This window comes from Lynx canadensis, chromosome D2 (genome assembly GCF_007474595.2).
Source record: "Lynx canadensis isolate LIC74 chromosome D2, mLynCan4.pri.v2, whole genome shotgun sequence".
NCBI lineage: Eukaryota > Metazoa > Chordata > Mammalia > Carnivora > Felidae > Lynx > Lynx canadensis.
In genome coordinates, this window is record NC_044313.2 from 27,958,166 (window position 1) to 27,977,164 (window position 18,999).

The 18,999-nt window shown below is 52.7% G+C and overlaps 1 protein-coding gene across 1 annotated transcript; it reads right to left on the reverse strand.

Annotated features, from left to right (window-relative positions):
- Positions 1-4,617: 4,617 nt before the first annotated feature.
- On the reverse strand, positions 4,618-8,438 carry KAZALD1 (Kazal type serine peptidase inhibitor domain 1). The gene is made up of 5 exons (XM_030335244.1): positions 8,257-8,438; positions 7,277-7,833; positions 5,920-6,080; positions 5,691-5,838; positions 4,618-5,497 (listed from the first exon to the last, which is right to left on the reverse strand). Exons 2-5 carry the CDS (start codon positions 7,779-7,781, stop codon positions 5,403-5,405), a joined length of 909 nt encoding a protein of 302 aa, XP_030191104.1. The 5' UTR covers positions 7,782-7,833; positions 8,257-8,438; the 3' UTR covers positions 4,618-5,402.
- Between the last annotated feature and the right edge of the window lie 10,561 nt (positions 8,439-18,999).

Consider the following 18,999-nt stretch of genomic DNA (forward strand, 5'->3'; position numbering starts at 1 on the left):
GTGGGGTGGGAGGTAGGAAGTGTTTGTCCCTGAGTCCTCAACTCTCATCCCAGGAGACCCTCTCTCTTCTCACAAAGACTCTATCTTTTCTCCCAGGGAACTCCAGACCCCACTTCTGCACCCTCAAGGTTGTGCTGCCTCCCAAGGGGACAAGGTGAGACTTGACTGTGGGGTAACATTTGTCACCCAAGCTGGCTTTCGTAACTGTCCACCCTGTTCAGAGAGCCTTCGGCCACTCGCTTGGCAGAGAAAATGTCAAAAATAAATTCAGGCCGGGATTTATAAATAAATAAAGCCAGCCTCTGTCTTCAGCCCCTCCCCCTGTACACACCAGGGATCTAAGATCTCAACCCTGGGAAGAAAAGAGAGACTGAAGGAAGGAAAGAGAGGCAACGAAGGGACAGAAGCCCTGGTTTTAGGGGGAAATAGTTGGGCTTGAGGTGTTGCCATAGACCAAGGGGCACCTGAAGGCTTCTGGCCTTGACTGCATCTGGAAAACATCTAGCAAAGGAGGGAAAGAAGGAAGAAATCATTCAGAAGCACCTTTCCTAATTCAGTCCCAGGAATGTGTGGGTGTATGTGGGGAGGGGGATCTGTGACCTTTCCCAGGTCCAGGCCTCACCCTTGTTTGAACCCCCTGTGCTGAGCCCAAACTGAAAGCGATAATGGCAAAGCGGCGGGCAATGACCCAGGCAGTTGGGATAAGGCTTCATGGTCCAGTGGTGTTGGGATCCGTGCCTCACCTCGCCTACCAGTGAGTCACCTGAGCCAGGCCAAGCCCCACGGCCTCCACTCTTCTCTGCCACCAGCATATCTGGGACCCAGCTTGAGCAGAGAGAGGACTAGAGAACATTAGGGGCCCCAGAGTGGAGAAGGGAGAGTGGGGAGAAATGCAGGGATGACTCCATCTGAGCTGGCCTCCAGGTTCCACCCCGAGACTGCCACCAGAGCCTCTATATCCGGACCCCTCCAACTCCATCCCTAATCCTAACCTCATTACTCCCATTGGGTCCCATCTCTATCCACCAGCCCATCCCTCCCAGAGTTCTCAAAACACCCTCCATTATCTGCAACTGACTCCCAGAGCTCCCATCACTACCTTCCAGATCAGATCCCTTCTACTCTCTACTTGACCCAACCACTGCCCTCAGAGAACTCCTTCCTACCGCCACCTTCCCAGACTCCATTCCCACCCATCCCAATCTTCAAACTTTCCTCCCAAGGTGCTTTGCTTTGAGAGGTGAGAGTTGAGCTTCATTAACATCTCATTACCCAGAGTGGATTTCCATAACTGTTCACCCTTTTAGAAAGAATCTAGTCATTTACAGGGCTGAGGAAGTGACCAAAATATATCCCAGGAGGTGATGGGCCTGTGTCTCCAGCCTATTTCCCTCTGCCTTAAGCTGTCTGACACTTAGAATAGAGTCCTAGGTGATAGGACCTGAAATTTTGAGCAAAAAAGAGTTCAGTAAATCTCCAAGTCCACCAGAAGAGTGCTTAAGCTTGTCTGCCCCTCACATGTGTAGACAGAGTTACACAATCATGTGCATGTAATCCTGTAAACACACACGTATATAATTAATCTAAGTATACATACATTCACATGCACATGTTAGAACAGAATGTAAGCTCCATGAGTCAGGGACAATGTGCCTTTCTGTGACGTACCTCCAGTTCCTACAATGATGTTAGCACATAACAAGTATTTGTTGAAAGAATGGCATGTAATGGAACATATATTTGCAAATAAATGTATAATACATAATGGAACATATATTTGCAAATGTGTATACATGTATATACACAAATAACAATACATCCATGTATACAATGCTTATGCACACACATACATATACGTGTCTACATGGTTATCCACATACACACATATGCTTTTAGATAATCCATATATATAACATATTGTCATGTACATACATACATGTATACACACACCTCATAAAATGCAGGTAAGTACACACACACATATAACTACTATGAACATATAATAGACATTACATGTAAATATCACACACATATACACATATATGTAGGTGTACGTACGTGTGCACACTCACATACATAAATGAATACAAATAGAAGCACCTTTTTACTCAGAAATTCCCAATTTAACTGTCTCAAGCCCCCCCCCCCCCCCCCCCCCCCCCACCGGCCCAAGTCTGGCTGCCGCAACCAGAAATATCCACCAGATGGCACTCCTTTGCCACTTCCTGTACTCCCAAGTGTTGCCAGAGATGTCGCCCCTTTTGGCCAAGGCACAAAACTGGTGGAGCCGGCGTACCCCAAGACCTTCCCCGTCACTCCCCTACCCAGCAGGGCGGTGGACATAGCCTTCGTCCCCAAAGTCTGCAAACTCGCCCCCTCTCCGAAGTCGAACTCCTCCTCTGGGGCCTCCAGGCTTCTGTTGGAGGGGGGACTCCTCTTTGGGGGTCCCTGTTCTGCTCAGCCCTCAAATCCAGCCCCGTTCACCAGTGAGCCAAGGGTTGGGCCTCACCCAGACTCCCTCTGTTCAGAACAGCGTGCTCAAGGGCCTTTACTAGGAGCCTTCGTAGTAATAAGCAGATTCCCCACGACGGCGGAGGAGCGAGTCAAGGTCATCTGTACACGTGTGGCACCTACACTCCTGTACACACAGCCCTCCGACCCCCGGCGTACCCCCGACATCGTGCCCTGGATGCCCAGCGGGAGTCAGCCAAAAGCCGAGGGAACGGCCAGGCCCTGGGACCTAGTACCCTCGGCTAGGGAGGAGCAGGTCCCGGTTAACCCCTCCTGCACCGGTCCAGTGTTGACTCCGGATCTCTGGCTTGGAGTCGAAAGGAAGTACATTCGCTCATCTTAACCAAACCACTTCAAATCCCGGAGGTGAGGGAAGTGGGGTGCGACAGAGGTCCTCCCGCCACTTCGAGTCAGCTCTCACGGAACCTCACATTTCGGGGGTGAGCAACCTCGAACAGAAAACGCAGGGAAGGCTTGGAAACCCGTTGGGAGGCGAGGCCGGAGTTCTGGCAGCGGCTCTGCTTCCCCCTCCTCTTCCCCTCTCTTCCCCCGGGAGCGGCGGGAAATTATTTATTAAAACGCCGCCCGCGCTCTCATTTATTTGCGGTGAATAATCCTCGGCATCGCAGCGCGTTTATTAAACCTTTCCCGTCCCCGCATTACTTTAATAATAAATCGCGTGTCACTTTCCAGCGACGTTATTAAAGCCCGTCCGCGGAGCAGAGGAGGGGAGGGGGTGGGAGTGGGGGGGTAGAGCAGCAGGGATTCCTTCTATTCCAGGCTGCGGGGCCTAAACCAGCAGGGTTGCGGAGGGGGGAAACTGAGGCTGTAAGGAGGCTGCACGCGAATACTCTACAAAGTCTGCATGAGCAAACAAGGAGTACGGATTCCGGGAGTGCGTGTGACCCTGGTTGGGTCGGGTGGAGCCTCTGCTCTGCAGGTGGGCGCGGTAGGATCGATGGGCCCGCCAGGGGGCGCCTTCGAGCACAGCTGCACCGGAGTCCCCTTGGAAGAACTACCCTGGAAGGATTCCCAGGCTTCCACAGAACCCTGACCACGTCCCCTCTTTCAATCCGGAGCACACCACCTTCTGTTCCGGACGCCAGACAACACGACGCCTCTATCCCTGGCACACTGCTCACGTCCCTACTCCTGCTTCCACGGTCTCCTTGGAATTCGCCTCAAGTATCCAACCCGCTCGTGCCGTGGAGCGCAGTTTCTGGGGCCGCCGGGCTCTAGACGGGACTAGGCCATGAGAGCTGTCCTCTGGCTTAGCCTCTGGAGGAGCCCTGCGGTTCCGCGGGAGGCACCGCCAAGCCCTCGCGTTGGGATTCCTGACCACGCCCCTCCCAAGAGCCCCGGCTCCCTGCTTCGGGCCCCAAAGGACAAGCTCAGACATTGAGCCAACTGCAATCTCTCCGGTGGTGGCGCCAGGCTCTAGGCGGAGCCCAGGCGCGCAGGAGACTGTCGCCATCCATACACAGGGTCTAGGCCTCCCGAACTTAAGTTTTCATTTTCTGCTTCAATCACTCAATAAACACTGTGCCTCGCCAGTGCCCCTTGGCTAGGTAAGGAGAGTGTGAAGAGAGATGTGGGGAGGGAAAAAAACGTGGCTCTGTGAGGGACCCTCAGCCAGACAGGACAGGTCACAGTTGGTAGATGAGGAAACAGGCTTACCTGACTTCTGTCTGGTTTCAACAAGGAAATGGGTGGATTCCTAGGGGAATCCTAGGGCTTGGTCCATACTGGTGGCCAAGCATCTCCCCTCCCTCATCCAGCTTGTGCTTTTACACTGGGGCCCTACCCACATAGACCTGGTTCGCCACTCTGCCTAGGGAGGGGACCAGAGTGGGCTGAACAGAGGGGGCAGGCACTCTAACTCTAGTCCAGCACAAATGGAGACCAGACTGGGAAGATACCCTCCCTCCAACCAGATGGCTTCAGCCTTCCTCCCTAGAGGGCAAGGGAGGCCCCAGCTCAAGCTTCCCCTCCGTACATCTGGCAGGCGTGTGCTTAGGGAGTGGGACCCACAGCTTTTGGATGCCTCCCAAGGAAATGTGGTCTTCATGTGCACATCTGCATGAACCATCTGTGCATCCGTGTGACTCAGTTTGTTCATAAATCCTTTATTGCGTGCCTACTGTGCCTAGTCCCGTGCTAGGCATTGTCCAATACAGAGTGGTATAAGATATGGTGCTGGCCTTGTGGGGTTTCCAGAATGACAGAAGCCAGTCATGACCAAATGCCCATTTTACTGCCCTGGACTAAACCATGCTCCATTATGCTTTTCTAGACAACAGATGGCCAACAGCAAAGAGGACTACAGTTAGTAAATGCAACTGGGACTTAGGTGAGGGGGGAAATTTCTAGAAGGTGAGTTTTGAGGAAGGGTAAACTGAGGCTAGGCAAAGGTTAGGGACTAGAAAAACAACAGCCAGAGCTGTGGTAAAGGGTAATTAGAAAGACTGGCTGAGCAGGGCTGGAGGCAGGGCTCTCAGAAAGAAATGGAGGACCTTGGTTGCCTCTTTGTGCCCACTCTTCACCCCCACCCAGCCCCACCCAGCCGAGGTGCCTTGTGCCCCACCTTGTGCCCCCACACCCCCACCCAGCCGAGGGACCAGCAGGCAGCTGCTGTCTTCTGCCTGGTTAGTCCCCGCTGGAGACTGTCCTGGCCAGGGCACTTCCTCCATGGGCCTCTTAGCATCCCACCACCCCTAGTCTCTGCCTCTCTCCTTATCCTCCAACTTTGTCTTCCTACTTACCACTACCACGTCTCCCCTATTAAGGGCATTAAAGTGATTAAAGGCCCCCGCTCCCCCTTTCAGGTCTTTTCAAGAGCAGGGATGAATACTGTCCCCACTCACCCACCCCCATAGGCCAGAGCTCCGGACCTAGTAGTAATCCTCGCCCTCTTCACTCTCAGCCTCCTCCTCAGGAACCAGATGTAGGGATGGCAGCTGGGGGATGCCTGTAGAGTTCAGCTGGTCTGCAAACACATGTGGGCAAAGGAGAGAGAACAGGAAAGAGGGGCCGTCGGTACCCACGTGTCCCAGACTGTGAGAAAGCCATACTTGCATGTGCACCCATATGCGCGCGCACACGCACGCGCGCGCGCACGTGTGAGGTCCTGAATCCACCACCAGTCCCCCCAGTCCCCGGAGCCCAGGGCTCCCCCTTACCCGGCGTGAGCACTGTCAGGCTAGCTGGGGCCTCAACCTGGCCGAGAGCATTGCGGGCCAGGCAGCGGTAGATACCCTCATCGCTGGGACGCACAGCTTGGATCTGCAGCCAGCCTGTCACTTCAAACCTCTGGGGTCCACCCCTGAACTGGAGCCAGAGAAAGGGTCAGCAAGATCCTTCTAGGGGGACCCTGGGCTGCCCAAGGGAGGCCTCTGCTCCCTATCCTACCTGCACTGAGATGTGGGGATCATCCCCTGGCAGCTGAATGTCCAAGCCGTCCTTCCTCCACTCGATGGATGCCATGGGGTAGGCAAACACCTCACAGCCAAAGATCACATCCTGTCCCGTCACGTTCCAAATGTCATATGGGTGCAACACGATCTGGGGCTCTAGGGGTGGAGGCGGAAGGCCTGAGAACAGGGTGGCACATCTCGCCCAGCAAGAAGCCCACGTATGAACCCTCATGGATGTGTTTGCGGGGAAACACAACAGACGCTCAGGTAGATACACATCCATTCCATAAGCAAGACATGACATGTACACACAGGTACGTACAAATGTAGGTGCGGGTACACACAGGTACAAACCCAGAAGTGGCGAGGCACATGCAACAGGATGCACGAACGAGCACACAGGTCCACACCTCAGCTTGGCAGCCACACTCTGTCCCTGATTGCTCCCCTGTCCTCATTCCACCCTCTAGGCCCCTGTCCTGCTATACTTGTAACTGACACCTCCCCCTACCCTCCCCCTTTCCTAACCGAGTCCAGTTGCCAAAGACCAGAAGAGGGGCCCTCCCCCTACCCCCCACTCTGGGACCAGGGAAGGGGGCGAGAGAGAGGGGGGGATTCCCACGTGGGAAAGGCAGAGAACCTGAAACCAGATCTGGGCAGCAGGCAGAAAGCCTGAAGTTGCGGGGTAAAGTGTTGGGACCCTGCCGGTGTTTGTTTTCCTGGCAGCCACGGCCAGGCCAGATCCCTCAAAGGGGCTCAGGAAGCGAAAGTTACTAAAGCTGCCAAAGGAAACCTGAGGCTTGAATGGCCCTCAGCAGCACCACCACCACCACCACCCCCACCCGGGATGGGAGGGAGGAGCTGGAAGAGCCCCCTCCTTCACTACTCCCGAGGCCCAGAAGAAAGAGAAGGGAGGCGGGAGACTGGGCTAACAGCTTGCTCTGCGAATCCGAATCCGCCCAAGTGAAACCTGATTTCATCTCACTGGAACCCAAATCGCGTTGCCTGGGCTCCAGCGGTCTGGGCAAAGCCTGGGAGTCTCTTCACTCTCTCCCTTTTGGGAGACCGATCATTGGCTCTGTGCCTGCTCCCTCAGAGGGGTCCGTCCAGCCGGCCGGGTCTGGAGCTTTCACGCGCCTCAGGGCACACAGCTTGCTGACAAAGCTCGGACCGCACCTTAGGGCAGCGGTCTCTGCGGACCAGCAGCGAGCGCGGGCTCTTATACTGAAGTCGAGCACTCCCCTGCCTCATCTTTTTCGCTCCCCTGGCCAGAGACCAATTCAGTCGGAGGTCGGGGATCAGTGCCTCGAGCGCCCCGAGCGCCAGGGGTAGGGACCCCGGGCCGTGCGTACCCGATTCGCAGGGCCCCGGGTGCGCCACAGTGAGGTTGGCGTCGGGCCGAGCGCGGGCCGCCTCCTGCAGCCGGCAGATCTGAGCGTAGGTGCGGCCGTCGGATCCGCAGAGCGGGCGCTGCGAGCGGCAGGCGCACAGCGGCTCCGGCACCTCCCCGCGGCTCAGGTCGCCGCCTGCGTCCAACCGGCACTCAAGCTGCTCGCCGCAGCGCCCGTAGAAGTGGGCGCTGGGGTCCAGGTCGCAGAGCTGGCCCTCGAGGTTGGCGCATTCCCAGCAGCAGCCGCACGCGTCGCGCACCCGGCCGGCCAGGCAGCCCCGTGGCGCGGCGCACTCTTCTGGCCGGCAGGGAGCGCAGCCCTCGCCCTCCGCCAGCAGCCGCAGCCAGCCGCGCCGCAGGTAATCGGGGCCTGGGGACGGTCGCGCGCCTGTCGGGGGCGGCGTCCGCACCACCAGCAGTAGCAGTAGCGAGGGCAGCGCCAGGGCAGCTGCCGGCGGCCGTGGCATGGTTAGCTGGAAGCCCTGCGAGCGCTCTGGGCATCAGCGCGTTCGTGGCACCCTGCCAGGGAGGGAAGCCAGGTCAGGAGGTCAGAAGCAACCTCACTGTTACTTGTACCAAAGTTTGACCCAAGCACTGCCCCCTTCCCTGCTGCCTTGGAGTCAAGGAGACCCTCAACACAGAAGCATAGTGACTCTCTAGGAGTCATCCAGTTATTGATCGGACCGGGTTTCTGGGGTTGAGGACAGATGAGAGGAAAGGATGGTAAAACTCAGGCGCCAGCATGCGCGCGCACGCGCGCACGCGCACACACACACACACACACACACACACACACACACCCAGCACCAGCACCACAGACCATCCAACTCTGAAGCTTCCTGTCCTAGAGGTAGATGGGAATGGATGGCCCCAGAGCTAAGGAGTTGTTAACAAGGGAGGAAACGCGGAAAGAGTAGATGCCCTGGGGCCCAGAGTGCTCACCTACTGTCTAGGACTAAGCCCTTCAGAGCAGCCGTGATTCCGGTCCGAAAAAGCAGGCAGTGGAAAGAAAGCAGAGGCCAACAAAAGGCTGGGCCTGCCAGCCCCCTCTGCTCCGGCTTGAGGATCTCTGAGAGAGCCCAAGGGCTTGGACTCGGAGAGCAACTCCTCCGCCCCCTCTCCCCGCCTCTCGACGTCGCACACAACCCCCTCCCTCCAGTTTTGAAGCTGCCAATTTTATGCAGCCGCACAGGACCCTCCTGGGCCACTTCCCCTAGCTGGGCCAAAGTCACAGTGAGAAGTGAGGAATCGTAACCGGACACCGAAGCTGGGAGAAGACAGGGGGCAGGATGGGGTGGGGGGTTGGGAGTAGGGGCTATGAGGGTGGCTGGGAAGCTCGAAAGAGCCGAGTGAAGGTCTAAGTCTTGTCCCATCCTACTCTACAGTCCCTGGGGTCTGCTAGAGCAGCTGCATAACGCAGAGGCCGTAGGAGCTCTGGTGCCTTGGCTCCTGGAGGGCAGAGCCAACCAATGTAGTCTCCCCGCAGCCCAGGGCTGGCTTCCCAGGGACTACTGCAGTCTCGTCCACCCAGCTTCCCCACTAAGGCGCCGGTCAGAGATTCGGTGCTTACATCTGCCTCACCACATCTGGCCTCGTCCTCCCTCCCCACATCCGGCAGGTGCCTCAGCCCGCGGATGAGCCTGGAGATTAGAGGTCCCAGCCGACTAGCAGCCGCAGGGAGAGGTGGGCGGGGCGCCTCCCCCGCGGACCTCGCTCCGGGTCGGGATTATAGGTTATATAGTTAGTTCCAAGGCCGGCAGGGCCGGAGGCATTTGGTTTCGCGGCCGCCACCAGCGCCACCGTGGCACTTTGGGCTGGGGGCGGGGAGGAGAGCGTTCCTGGAGGCCCGCCCGCCTTACAGGGGGTCGGCCAGGCCCCGCCCTAGCCTGCCCCTAGCGGCTTACAGAAGCCGCGCAGCAGTTCAGTGTGTAGGGGGCGAAAACTGCGCTTTGCAGCGGGGGAGGTGACAGTATTTAGTCAGTCTCGGGCCAGAAGGACCTGGCCCCCAGCCTAGCGGCCTCCGAGGCCTCCTGACTAACCTCGAAGTTCAGGGCTGGCGGCAGCCTGCCGACCGCCCAGGGGGATCCGCTCCGCATGCGTACTGGAGGCCTGGAGAGTCCAACTCCCTGATGCGGTCCAGGACTGTCAGTCCGGACCTCAACTTGGACAAGCCCTTCCACTTAGGGGTTCCCTAGCCGCGGGCACGTCACTCCTGGCCAGAGGAGGCTCTGATGAGGTGGGCGAAAACAGATACACAGTCACCGTGGTCCCCCAAACTCCGGAGGGACAGGGAGCAAACTTCGCGCGAGATCTCACAACTATCGCGAGAACCTGAACAGGAAGCCTAGGAACTCGCAGCAGGAAAGGCCCGCGGGTTTTAAACCGGAAAAAGAATGGGCGGGGCCGGCAATGGCAGATATTTGTGGGTAATCCCCAGTCTTTTGCCCTGGGGTCAACTGAAATGTTGACCTGGGGCAGATGTGAACTGTAAGAAAACTGCAGGAAGTCCTGAGAAAAACAGGAGAGTGGGTCGGAAGGGACTTGAAATTGCGGAACTGACTAATGGAGCCACTCAGGGAAGTCTGACTCTGAATTACAAAATGCCTTGAGGGTGATCACTCCCAGTATACAGAGGGGAAGCAGTCGGGGATCTCAAAATGAATTGTTACCGGCTTCTAAGACTTGGAGCCAGTATTTAAACAGCAAACTCCCCGGACCTACAAACCCTTCACTTACCCCACTTTACTGTAGCCGGTTGTTTGCTTTCAGTATTTGCTATGCTCTAAGCGTTTGACATTAGGAATCGTGTCTGACTCTTCACTGTATCTTGTGCACCTAGCCCTGCGCCTAGCAGCACAGTAAATTCTTGGTAAATATTTGGGGATTAAATGTGAAAGACTTCCTGTGTGTGAAAGTCAAGTTTAATTTAGACTTTCGGAGTCGCTGAAGGCTGGATAGACGGGGAACGAGCGCCCTCTGGTGGGCATGCGGTTGGCGATGAGAACAAGACCGTGCATACAGTAGGCACCAAAGATGTTGACGGTACAGATCTGCTTTTATTAAGTAAAGATGTGTTCCTGGAAAAACACCACATATTGTAAAACAAACATTTTTAGAAGGGATTTTTTTTTGCAAAAGACGATTTGAAAGTCTAGCTATGTTCCCAGAGCCTCATCATCTGACACTATCCAATTCAGACTGCAAAACACATTCAATAACATCTATTCCCATTCAGTGTTTTGAAGAATACATAGTACTGCCTCTTTCTCTCCCCCACCCTTGACTGTAGACGCTTGTATTGAGAGAAGAAGGCATAGAATGTAGTTTGCTTTCCACCGTGATTCATAGCCTGGAGTTCACAGGCTATCGTATCTCCACTTTCAGCCACTGACCCATGAAATAGTTGTTAGATATAATGATAAAATGAAATGGGTCTTGTACAGATGAACAGCAGAACAAGAAACAAGGGTAAAAGATCAGTGTGTAACCGGGTAAGAAATTACTTGGGAGGGATCACACCTTCCAACCTGACACCAGCCTCTTTTGACATGGCTGGTGAAAATAGGAGGGTTGCCACTTTGATGAAGAGGCAGAACTGAAACAATTGGTCCAAACTGACCCATGAGAGACAGATACGGAGGAATTGTGTTTTCTGAGAACATTAGAACCAGTTAAGTCAAAGAAGGCTCAACAGATAATTAAGATGGAATACCTTGTAGATACCAATGATGACAAATAGGTGAACTTAGTCAAAATATGTGTAGGAAAACAAGGTTAACTGAAAAGGAGAAGGATCTGGATACTAATCATTACTGTGTAAATATTTGCCATATATATCATCAGTAAACACCTTAAGACAATTCAGAATGAGGCAAATCGTTGAGTATACAGCTCACTATTCCTTTATTTTGTAAAATTTATTTTCCATAATAAAAAATTAGAGGCTATTTTTTAAATTTTTTTTTTCAACGTTTATTTATTTTTGGGACAGAGAGAGACAGAGCATGAACGGGGGAGGGGCAGAGAGAGAGGGAGACACAGAATCAGAAACAGGCTCCAGGCTCTGAGCCGTCAGCCCAGAGCCCGACGCGGGGCTCGAACTCACGGACCGCGAGATCGTGACCTGGCTGAAGTCGGACGCCTAACCGACTGCGCCACCCAGGCGCCCCTAGAGGCTATTTTTTATAGGTAGATTTAGGATGTTGAGATAAATTTAGAAAGTTGGGACAGCCAGGTGGGCAGATACACATTATAATGTGGCTACAGATAATATTACCAAATGAAAGTTGGAATACTCAGGAGACGAGCTGTCTGGAATACCTAGGCATTAAGTCAAGTAAAATGAGCTTTAAGACATGCAGAGAGAGATCAGGTGAAACAGTTTACTCTTCCTATATCCCAGGAGGCAACTCTCTCTGTCCCACCCTCAGTGTCCCATCCACCTTTGAGATGGAGACTGTAGCTCCATCTGACCTGATGACTTGGCCATATTTTGAATTAACAAACTTAGAAAGGATGTTTAAGTCATTTAGATTCTCTCTACATTTCTTGTTCTTGTTTTTCACTTTTTTCCCATTTTGAAGTATAAAAGACAAACAGAAAAAGTGCACAAAACAGAGATATAGGTCAATTAATCATTACAAAATTAATACTCATGTGATCATCATCCAGGTCAAGAAATAGAACATTGTTAAAACCGCCAGAAACCCTCATCACAACCCATCACAACCATTAATCCCTCCTTTCGCCACTAGGTAACCATTTCTAACTTCATATTTTAATTTTACCTGCTTTCGATTTATATATAAATTGCGATACACCTAGGAATGGAGTAGCTGCTTCATGTGACATACACGCATTCAACATTAGCAGTTATTACCAAACCATTTTCCCAAAGTGACTCTATCAATTTACATAGTCACCAGCAATTAATGAGAGCTCCCATTGTGCCACATCCTTGCCAACACTTGGTATTGGCAGTCTTTTCAATTGTAGCCATTAAGTAAATATTGCAGAGCCTAAGATCTAAGATGGCCAGTCCACAAGGATTTCCTCCCCTGGATTAAAAAAAAAAAAACAACTTTATTTTGAAATAATTTAACATTTGCATAGAAGTTTCAAAAATAGCACAGGGGTGCCTGGGTGGCTTGGTCAGTTAAGCATCTGACTTTTCAGCTCAGGTCATGAACTCACGGTTTCTGAGTTTGAAACCCCCCAGTCTGGCTCTGTGCTAAGAATGCAGAGCCTGGGGCGCCTGGGTGGCTCAGTCGGTTAGGCATCCGACTTCGGCTCAGGTCATGATCTCGCGGTCTGTGAGTTCGAGCCCGCGTCAGGCTCTGTGCTGACAGCTCAGAGCCTGCAGCCTGTTTCAGATTCCGTGTCTCCCTCTCTCTCCGACCCTCCCCCGTTCATGCTGTCTCTCCCTGTCTCAAAAATAAATAAATGTTAAAAAAAATTAAAAAAAAAAAAAAGAATGCAGAGCCTGCTTGGGATTCATTCTCTCTCTCTCTCTCTCTCTCTCTCTCTCTCTTTCTCTGTCTCTCTTTCTCTGTCTGGCTGGCTCTCTTTCTCTGTCTCTCAAAATAAATAAATACACATAAAATAAATAGCACAGAAAGTTCCCATGTACCCTCACCCACCCGACCCCAATGAAACCATATTATATAACCATAGTATAATTAACAGAACCCAGACATTGACATTGCTACAATACTATTAACTGCTAACCAAACTATGGACCTTATTCAGATTTCACTAATTTTTACATACACTCATGTGTGTGTGTGTGTGTGTGTGTGTGTGTGTGTGTGTGTGTTTATAATTGAAATTTTATTACATGTATAGGTTTGTGTACTATGAGGTGAATAAGTGGGTCTTCTGGGGTATGGGAGACTAAAGAGCATGCCAGGGGAACAACTTGTGGAATCTATAACACTAAACCAAATGTCATTTAGTATATAAGTTGCTTTTTAAGTTACTATCGAAAGTCATTGAAGGGAGGGGCACCTGGCTGGCTCAGTCGGTGCCACATGCGGCTTTTGAACTTGGGGTTGTGAGTTTGAGCCCCACATTGGGTTTAGAGATGACTTAAAAAATAAAATCTAAAAAAAAAATCATTGAAGGGAAAGGAGGCTAGTTGTCAAGAAAGCTAAATACACATTTTCACACTCAACATCTACCTGTTGGGGCAGCTGGGGGCAAGGGCGGAGTCCCAGGGTCACTGGTGGAGGTCAACTGTTCATTATGGCATACTCAGAAGGAAAGACCCGGTAATGACAAGTGATGTTCTCCAAAGTGGCAGGCTCTTCAGTCTTGCCTTGCTTTTTACTTGAAGACAATTTTGTGTAAGTGAGGCCAACGAGATAACTTCCTGCTGAGACATCTACAGTGATTCTTTATTCATTCTACCATTATTTTATATGTCCAGATGATACCCAAATTTTCACCGCTGGCCCAGACCTCTCTCCTGAATGTCACACCAGTACAACCAAACTGATGAATCCACTTCTAGCATTTTCTTTTTTTTTTTAATGTTTTTTAACGCTTATTTATTTTTGAGACAGAGAGAGACAGAGCATGAACAGGGGAGGGGCAGAGAGAGAGGGAGACACAGAGTCCGAAGCAGGCTCCAGGCTCTGAGCCATCAGCCCAGAGCCCGACACGAGGCTCGAACTCACAGACCGCGAGATCATGACCTGAGTTGAAGTCGGACGCTTAACCGACTGAGCCACCCAGGTGCCCCTAGCATTTTCTTCCAAGCAGTCAGGGAAGAAGGCCAGAAACAGCTTCAGCCTGCATCATATTTATGGCTCCCAGAAAAAAAAAAGCATCAATATGTCAAATCACAGGGTAACATTTCATTGACTCTGCTTGAGTAATATGCTCAACAAGAATTAATCGGATGGCCAAGGCCTGGCCAGCCTGGAGCACAAGTCTCCCCCTGCTGCAGATGCAGTCCATGCCCCACGCATTTACTCTTGGCCACCCCAAAGTTTACCTGCAGACAGTTCATTCCTGTACAGTCTCGTGGGTCTGAGCCCCTAGAGTGAGCTCAGGTAGCAGGGCAGGCTAAAAATGCCAGAGTTAACCCAAGAGCAAGCCATATCAGGTGAGGGGCAGGAGTTGAAGGGTAAATACCTCTGCTTCATTCCTTTCAGTGGGATAATTCTGAGGTGTATTCTGTCTGGTCTTCCAGAAGGGCTCCAGTGGGACTGAGCCCCAGTTACCCTCAGTGGTAACTCACTCACTGATGCACCCTCTATTTGTTTCCGCCCCGCCCCCCCTTCCCTCACTTCCCTTCTCCCTCACTGTGTTCTCTGGGGGGTTTGCCAAATAAACAACTTCTACTCAAACCTTGTCTCGGGATGTGATTTCTGAGGAACCAAAACTAAGATGACCCCTGTAAGGCCATCTGTCTGGAAGCCCCATCGAGACCATTTGACGAGGAAAAGATTTTGGACCCCAAACTACATTTGTTTGTGACCATATCCTTTGCTCATACCCCACTTTCAACCTTTGCTTTTGATGTATAACAGTTCAGTGTTGGCTTCTGTGGGGAGTTGGGCAATAGGTTAATAATATCCGAGACTTCTCCGAACTGAAACCAAGGTTTCCCTGAAACCAAGGAAGAATCTGGGAAATGTATGCTCAGAACTCCAAAGAAGAAATGGTAGGATGTTTTCTCAAGGGCTGATGGAAGACAGAAAGAACACTATTAGGAACTACTTGGCTTTTAGGCAACCGCACCACATAGAAACCTCTTGACCCCGGGCAAGAATCAGAATAAGGTGAGTATAATCCTAGGCAAAGAGTAACCGCCATCTCTGCTCAGTGTGGGCAACTCAGCACTAACAGAACAAACATGTTAGAAAGGACGGGCGGTAAAGAACAAACACGGGGCTCTCCCAACCGAGGTCGGGAGTCAGACTGCGGATTTGGGCTCAGGTCATGTTCTCATGGTTCGGTTCATGGCGGGCTCCATGTTGACAGCACAGAGCCTGCTTGGGATTCTCTCTCTCCCTCTCCCCCTGCTTCTCTCCCTCTCAAAATAAATAAATGGACTTAAAAAAATAAAAAAAGAACAAACACGAGACTCAGCATGAACCTCTGAGCATGTCCAAAAGTCCATAAGCCTCACATGTCAGTATGAAGCCACATGAAACCCCGGACACACTTGTGCACTTTCTCTCCTCTTCCCCAGTGGTTAAGGTGCAGGAAGAGAGGTACCAAGAGAGGGCACAGGAGAACCATGGCTAGCGAACCTCCTGCTGGCTCGGTCCCCCCATTAAAGGGAGACCCAAGTGGGGAATTCGTTGAGTAGAATCACACTGCGGTTGAGTTCAAGAAATGGGTACAAAATGGTGCTTTAAGCTAAAAGCGGAGATCTCCAAGGGTCCCGAGACGTGACTTCGCGCCGCGCGGCTGTCTACAACGTTTCTAAAGAATTTGGATTTAGCCCAAGAGCGAAGGCTACCGTGCCACTGGCCCAGCCACTGGTAGCATCTGCAGCAGCTGAAAAGGCCGATAGTGTGGGAAGGGCCTCACAGAAGTTCCTACTTGAACTTAGCATCCAGGCTTCCCGTCAGCTTTGCCAGCAGCTGCGACCCATCTGAACCTCAGTTTCCTCTGAGAGACGAGGGTGTATTCAGCCTTCAGACATGTTGTATTTGGCACAGGGTTTTTGGGTTTCTAACTAATTGCCAACATTTCAGCATAAAAATCCAGAATGTGGGGGGCAGCGTCAGCAGGCCAGGATGCTCAGGGAGGCCTGGGGGAGAACTCCCCGCTGCTCTTAGTGCTGAGATAGGGAGGTAAGAAAAGTCAAGCTGATATCAAGCTATCAAGCTGCTGGTGCTGCTAAAAAAGAGGGAGGGGGGGGGCGGAGAGAGAGAAAAGAAAACCTGGGGAGTCCGGTCCAGTTAGCAACCACTGAGCATAAGTAGTGGCTGCTATTTTAGGTGGGTCTGGCCCTCTCCAGCTCACCCTAGTCCTGATGGTGGGACCAGTTTGCCTCACTGAAGACTCCTGCCTGCCCCTGTAAACTTTGCGGATATGATCCTCGAACTAGATCGGTCTTTGGCTCCAAAAGTCAATAGCAACGACAACAACAACAGCTACCGCTGAGCAAAGGTTCCAGTGTGCCAGGCACTGTGGCCGGCAATTTACATACACTAGCTTGTTGCAGACTTACAATGCCTTGTAAGGTAGGCTTATTAAACTTACTCATTTTTTTTTAATGCTTATTTTTGAGAGAGAGAGAGAGCACAAGCAGGAGAGGAGCAAAGATAGAGGAAGACACAGATCTGAAGCAGGCTCCAGGCTCTGAGCTGTCAGCACAGGGCCCGATGCGGGGCTCGAACTTACAAACTGTGAGATCATGACCTGAGCCGAAACTTACTTTTTAAACAAGGAAACTGAGGGGGCGCCTGGGTGGCTCAGTTGTTTAAGCATCTGAGACTTTGGCTCAGGTCATGATCTCACGGTTTGTGGGTTCAAGCCCCGTGACAGGCTCTGTGCTGACAGCTCAGAGCCTGGAGCCTGCTTCGGATTCTGTGTCTCCCTCTCTCTCTGCCCCTCCTCTGCTCGTGCTCTCTCTGTCTCTGTCTCAAACGAATATACACTGGGGCTCCTGGGTGGCTCAGTCCAACTCTTGGTTTCAGCTCAGGTCATGATTTCGCGGTTCGTGAGATCGAGTTGTGCGCTTGAGAGCACAGAGCCTGCTTGAGATTCTCTGCCCCTCCTCTGCTCTGTGTCTAAAAATAAATACACTTAAAAAAAAAGTTTAGGGGCGCCTGGGTGGCGCAGTCGGTTAAGCGTCCGACTTCAGCCAGGTCACGATCTCGCGGTCCGTGAGTTCGAGCCCCGCGTCAGGCTCTGGGCTGATGGCTCGGAGCCTGGAGCCTGTTTCCGATTCTGTGTCTCTCTCTCTCTCTCTCTGCCCCTCCCCCGTTCATGCTCTGTCTCTCTCTGTCCCAAAAAATAAATAAATGTTGAAAAAAAATTAAAAAAAAAAGTTTAAATGAATGAACATTAAAAGAATAAACAAGGAAACTGGGGTTCAGACCGGTAGGTAAGTTTGCCCACTGCCACACTGACCGGTAGGCAACAGAGTCAAGACTTGAACCTGGGGCTGCCCGGGCATGATTCTACCATCACACTGTCCTGACACTATCACTCTTATCTTTATCCGCTACCTTCAGGGCAGCTAGAGCCAGAACTGCAGCTGGTGGTTTATAAGTTTAAATGCCCCATATTCAAGAGCCAAGCAGTAGAGATGCAGGTGAGTATATGTCCAGTCAGCAGAAAATCGGGAGGCGGGGAGGTGATGGGGCACATCCTCGGTTAAAGCATTTGGGCACCTGAGGCCAAAGCGCCTCGGGATTAGTATTAATAGAAGACAAGAGCTATGAGCTTGGGGGAGGGGGGAGACAGGATCAGTCTCCTGAGGTGCCAGGACCTTCGAGAGCCCTTGGGGAGAACCTCCAGCTGCTCCTAATGCTGAGACAGGTAGGTAGAAGGTGCGAGAGTGATGGCTGATACCTGAGCTGCTGGTATTGACAGGAAGTCTCCTGGCTATGGGGGGTTGGGGTGGGGGGTTCTGGCGAATGGAGAGCGGGTGGCCGTCTGAGCTGGGGGACAATGTGAGCCTCTGGGCCATGAGGCCTAGGGGTCCCACCCATGCCTTCCTCCCTTCTTGCCCCTCCCCGCTCCTGGTCTGAGGGGTCTGTGGTAACCAACCAGCTTCCTGTGCAGGAGGTAGCCCAGCTAGCTCACAGGGGAAAATTGGATCGGAGCCTTTCTTAGGTGCAGCATTTTACCTAAAGCCTCGCGGACACGGCGCCCCACAGTGCAAGGACGGGAGAAGGACAAGGAGGAAAGGACTCGTTCAGAGGCCCTTCACCTCGGCGCGGGGGCTCAGCCTCCACTTGCCTGGCCCGGTGGGTAGCAGGGAGGATGAGGCTAGGTCTGGGGGAGCGAGGGCACCGCGCGGTTCCGTGTCCCAGTCAGGTGAATGGCCCGGAGCCTAGAACTGGGCGCCCTGCCTGGGATCCCGCAGCCAAGGCCTGGAGCGCCCCCTGCGGAGGCCGAGAACACCGCAGGCAGGTGGCAGCACCCGGCGAGGAGGCCGGAGGAGGGAGCTCCAGCCCCGCCCGGGAGCCGGGTGCGCCCCCATCCCACCTGCACGAGGGCACCCCGCCCGGGGGAGGGGGGCGGGAGTCCGAGGCGGGTCGGATTCCCAGCCAGCTCTCTCCTCACAGGAGGCGGCCCATTATCCGGCGTCGTTAAAGAGCAATTAGATGGAAATTAAGCCGAGAACAAGTATTGATTATCTCATTAAGGCCGGGGGAGCCCGCTCTGTCGGTGAGAGTTTACCGCCGCTCACCCCATTATCTGCAAGGTGAAAGCCTGCGGTCATCAAAACCCAGTGAAGTATTGATCTTACCCCTATCCCCAAACCCAGTCCCACGCCCTCCCCCTAGAGTGTATGGGGTCTGGAGAGGTGACACGGGGTTTGTGTGTGTGGGGGGGGGGGGATGATGGGGGGAGGAAAATCTCAGGCCCCCACTCTCTGTGTCTTAGCACTTCCTCTGTATTCCTTTCATTTTCTGCTTCCAAATCATTATTTTTCCCCGTGCTACTTTGGTGGGGGGGAGGGGGGGAAAGGAGACCAGAGATAATTCACAT

Coding starts and splice junctions, on each gene's coding strand:
- KAZALD1 (XM_030335244.1), bottom strand. CDS start 7,781: ATGCCACGGCCGCCGGCAGCTGCCCTGGCGCTGCCCTCGCTACTGCTA. Junction 6,081..7,276: donor CCCGGGGCCCTGCGAATCGG/GTACGCACGGCC, acceptor CTCCACCCCTAG/AGCCCCAGATCGTGTTGCAC. Junction 5,839..5,919: donor ATCCCCACATCTCAGTGCAG/GTAGGATAGGGA, acceptor CTCTGGCTCCAG/TTCAGGGGTGGACCCCAGAG.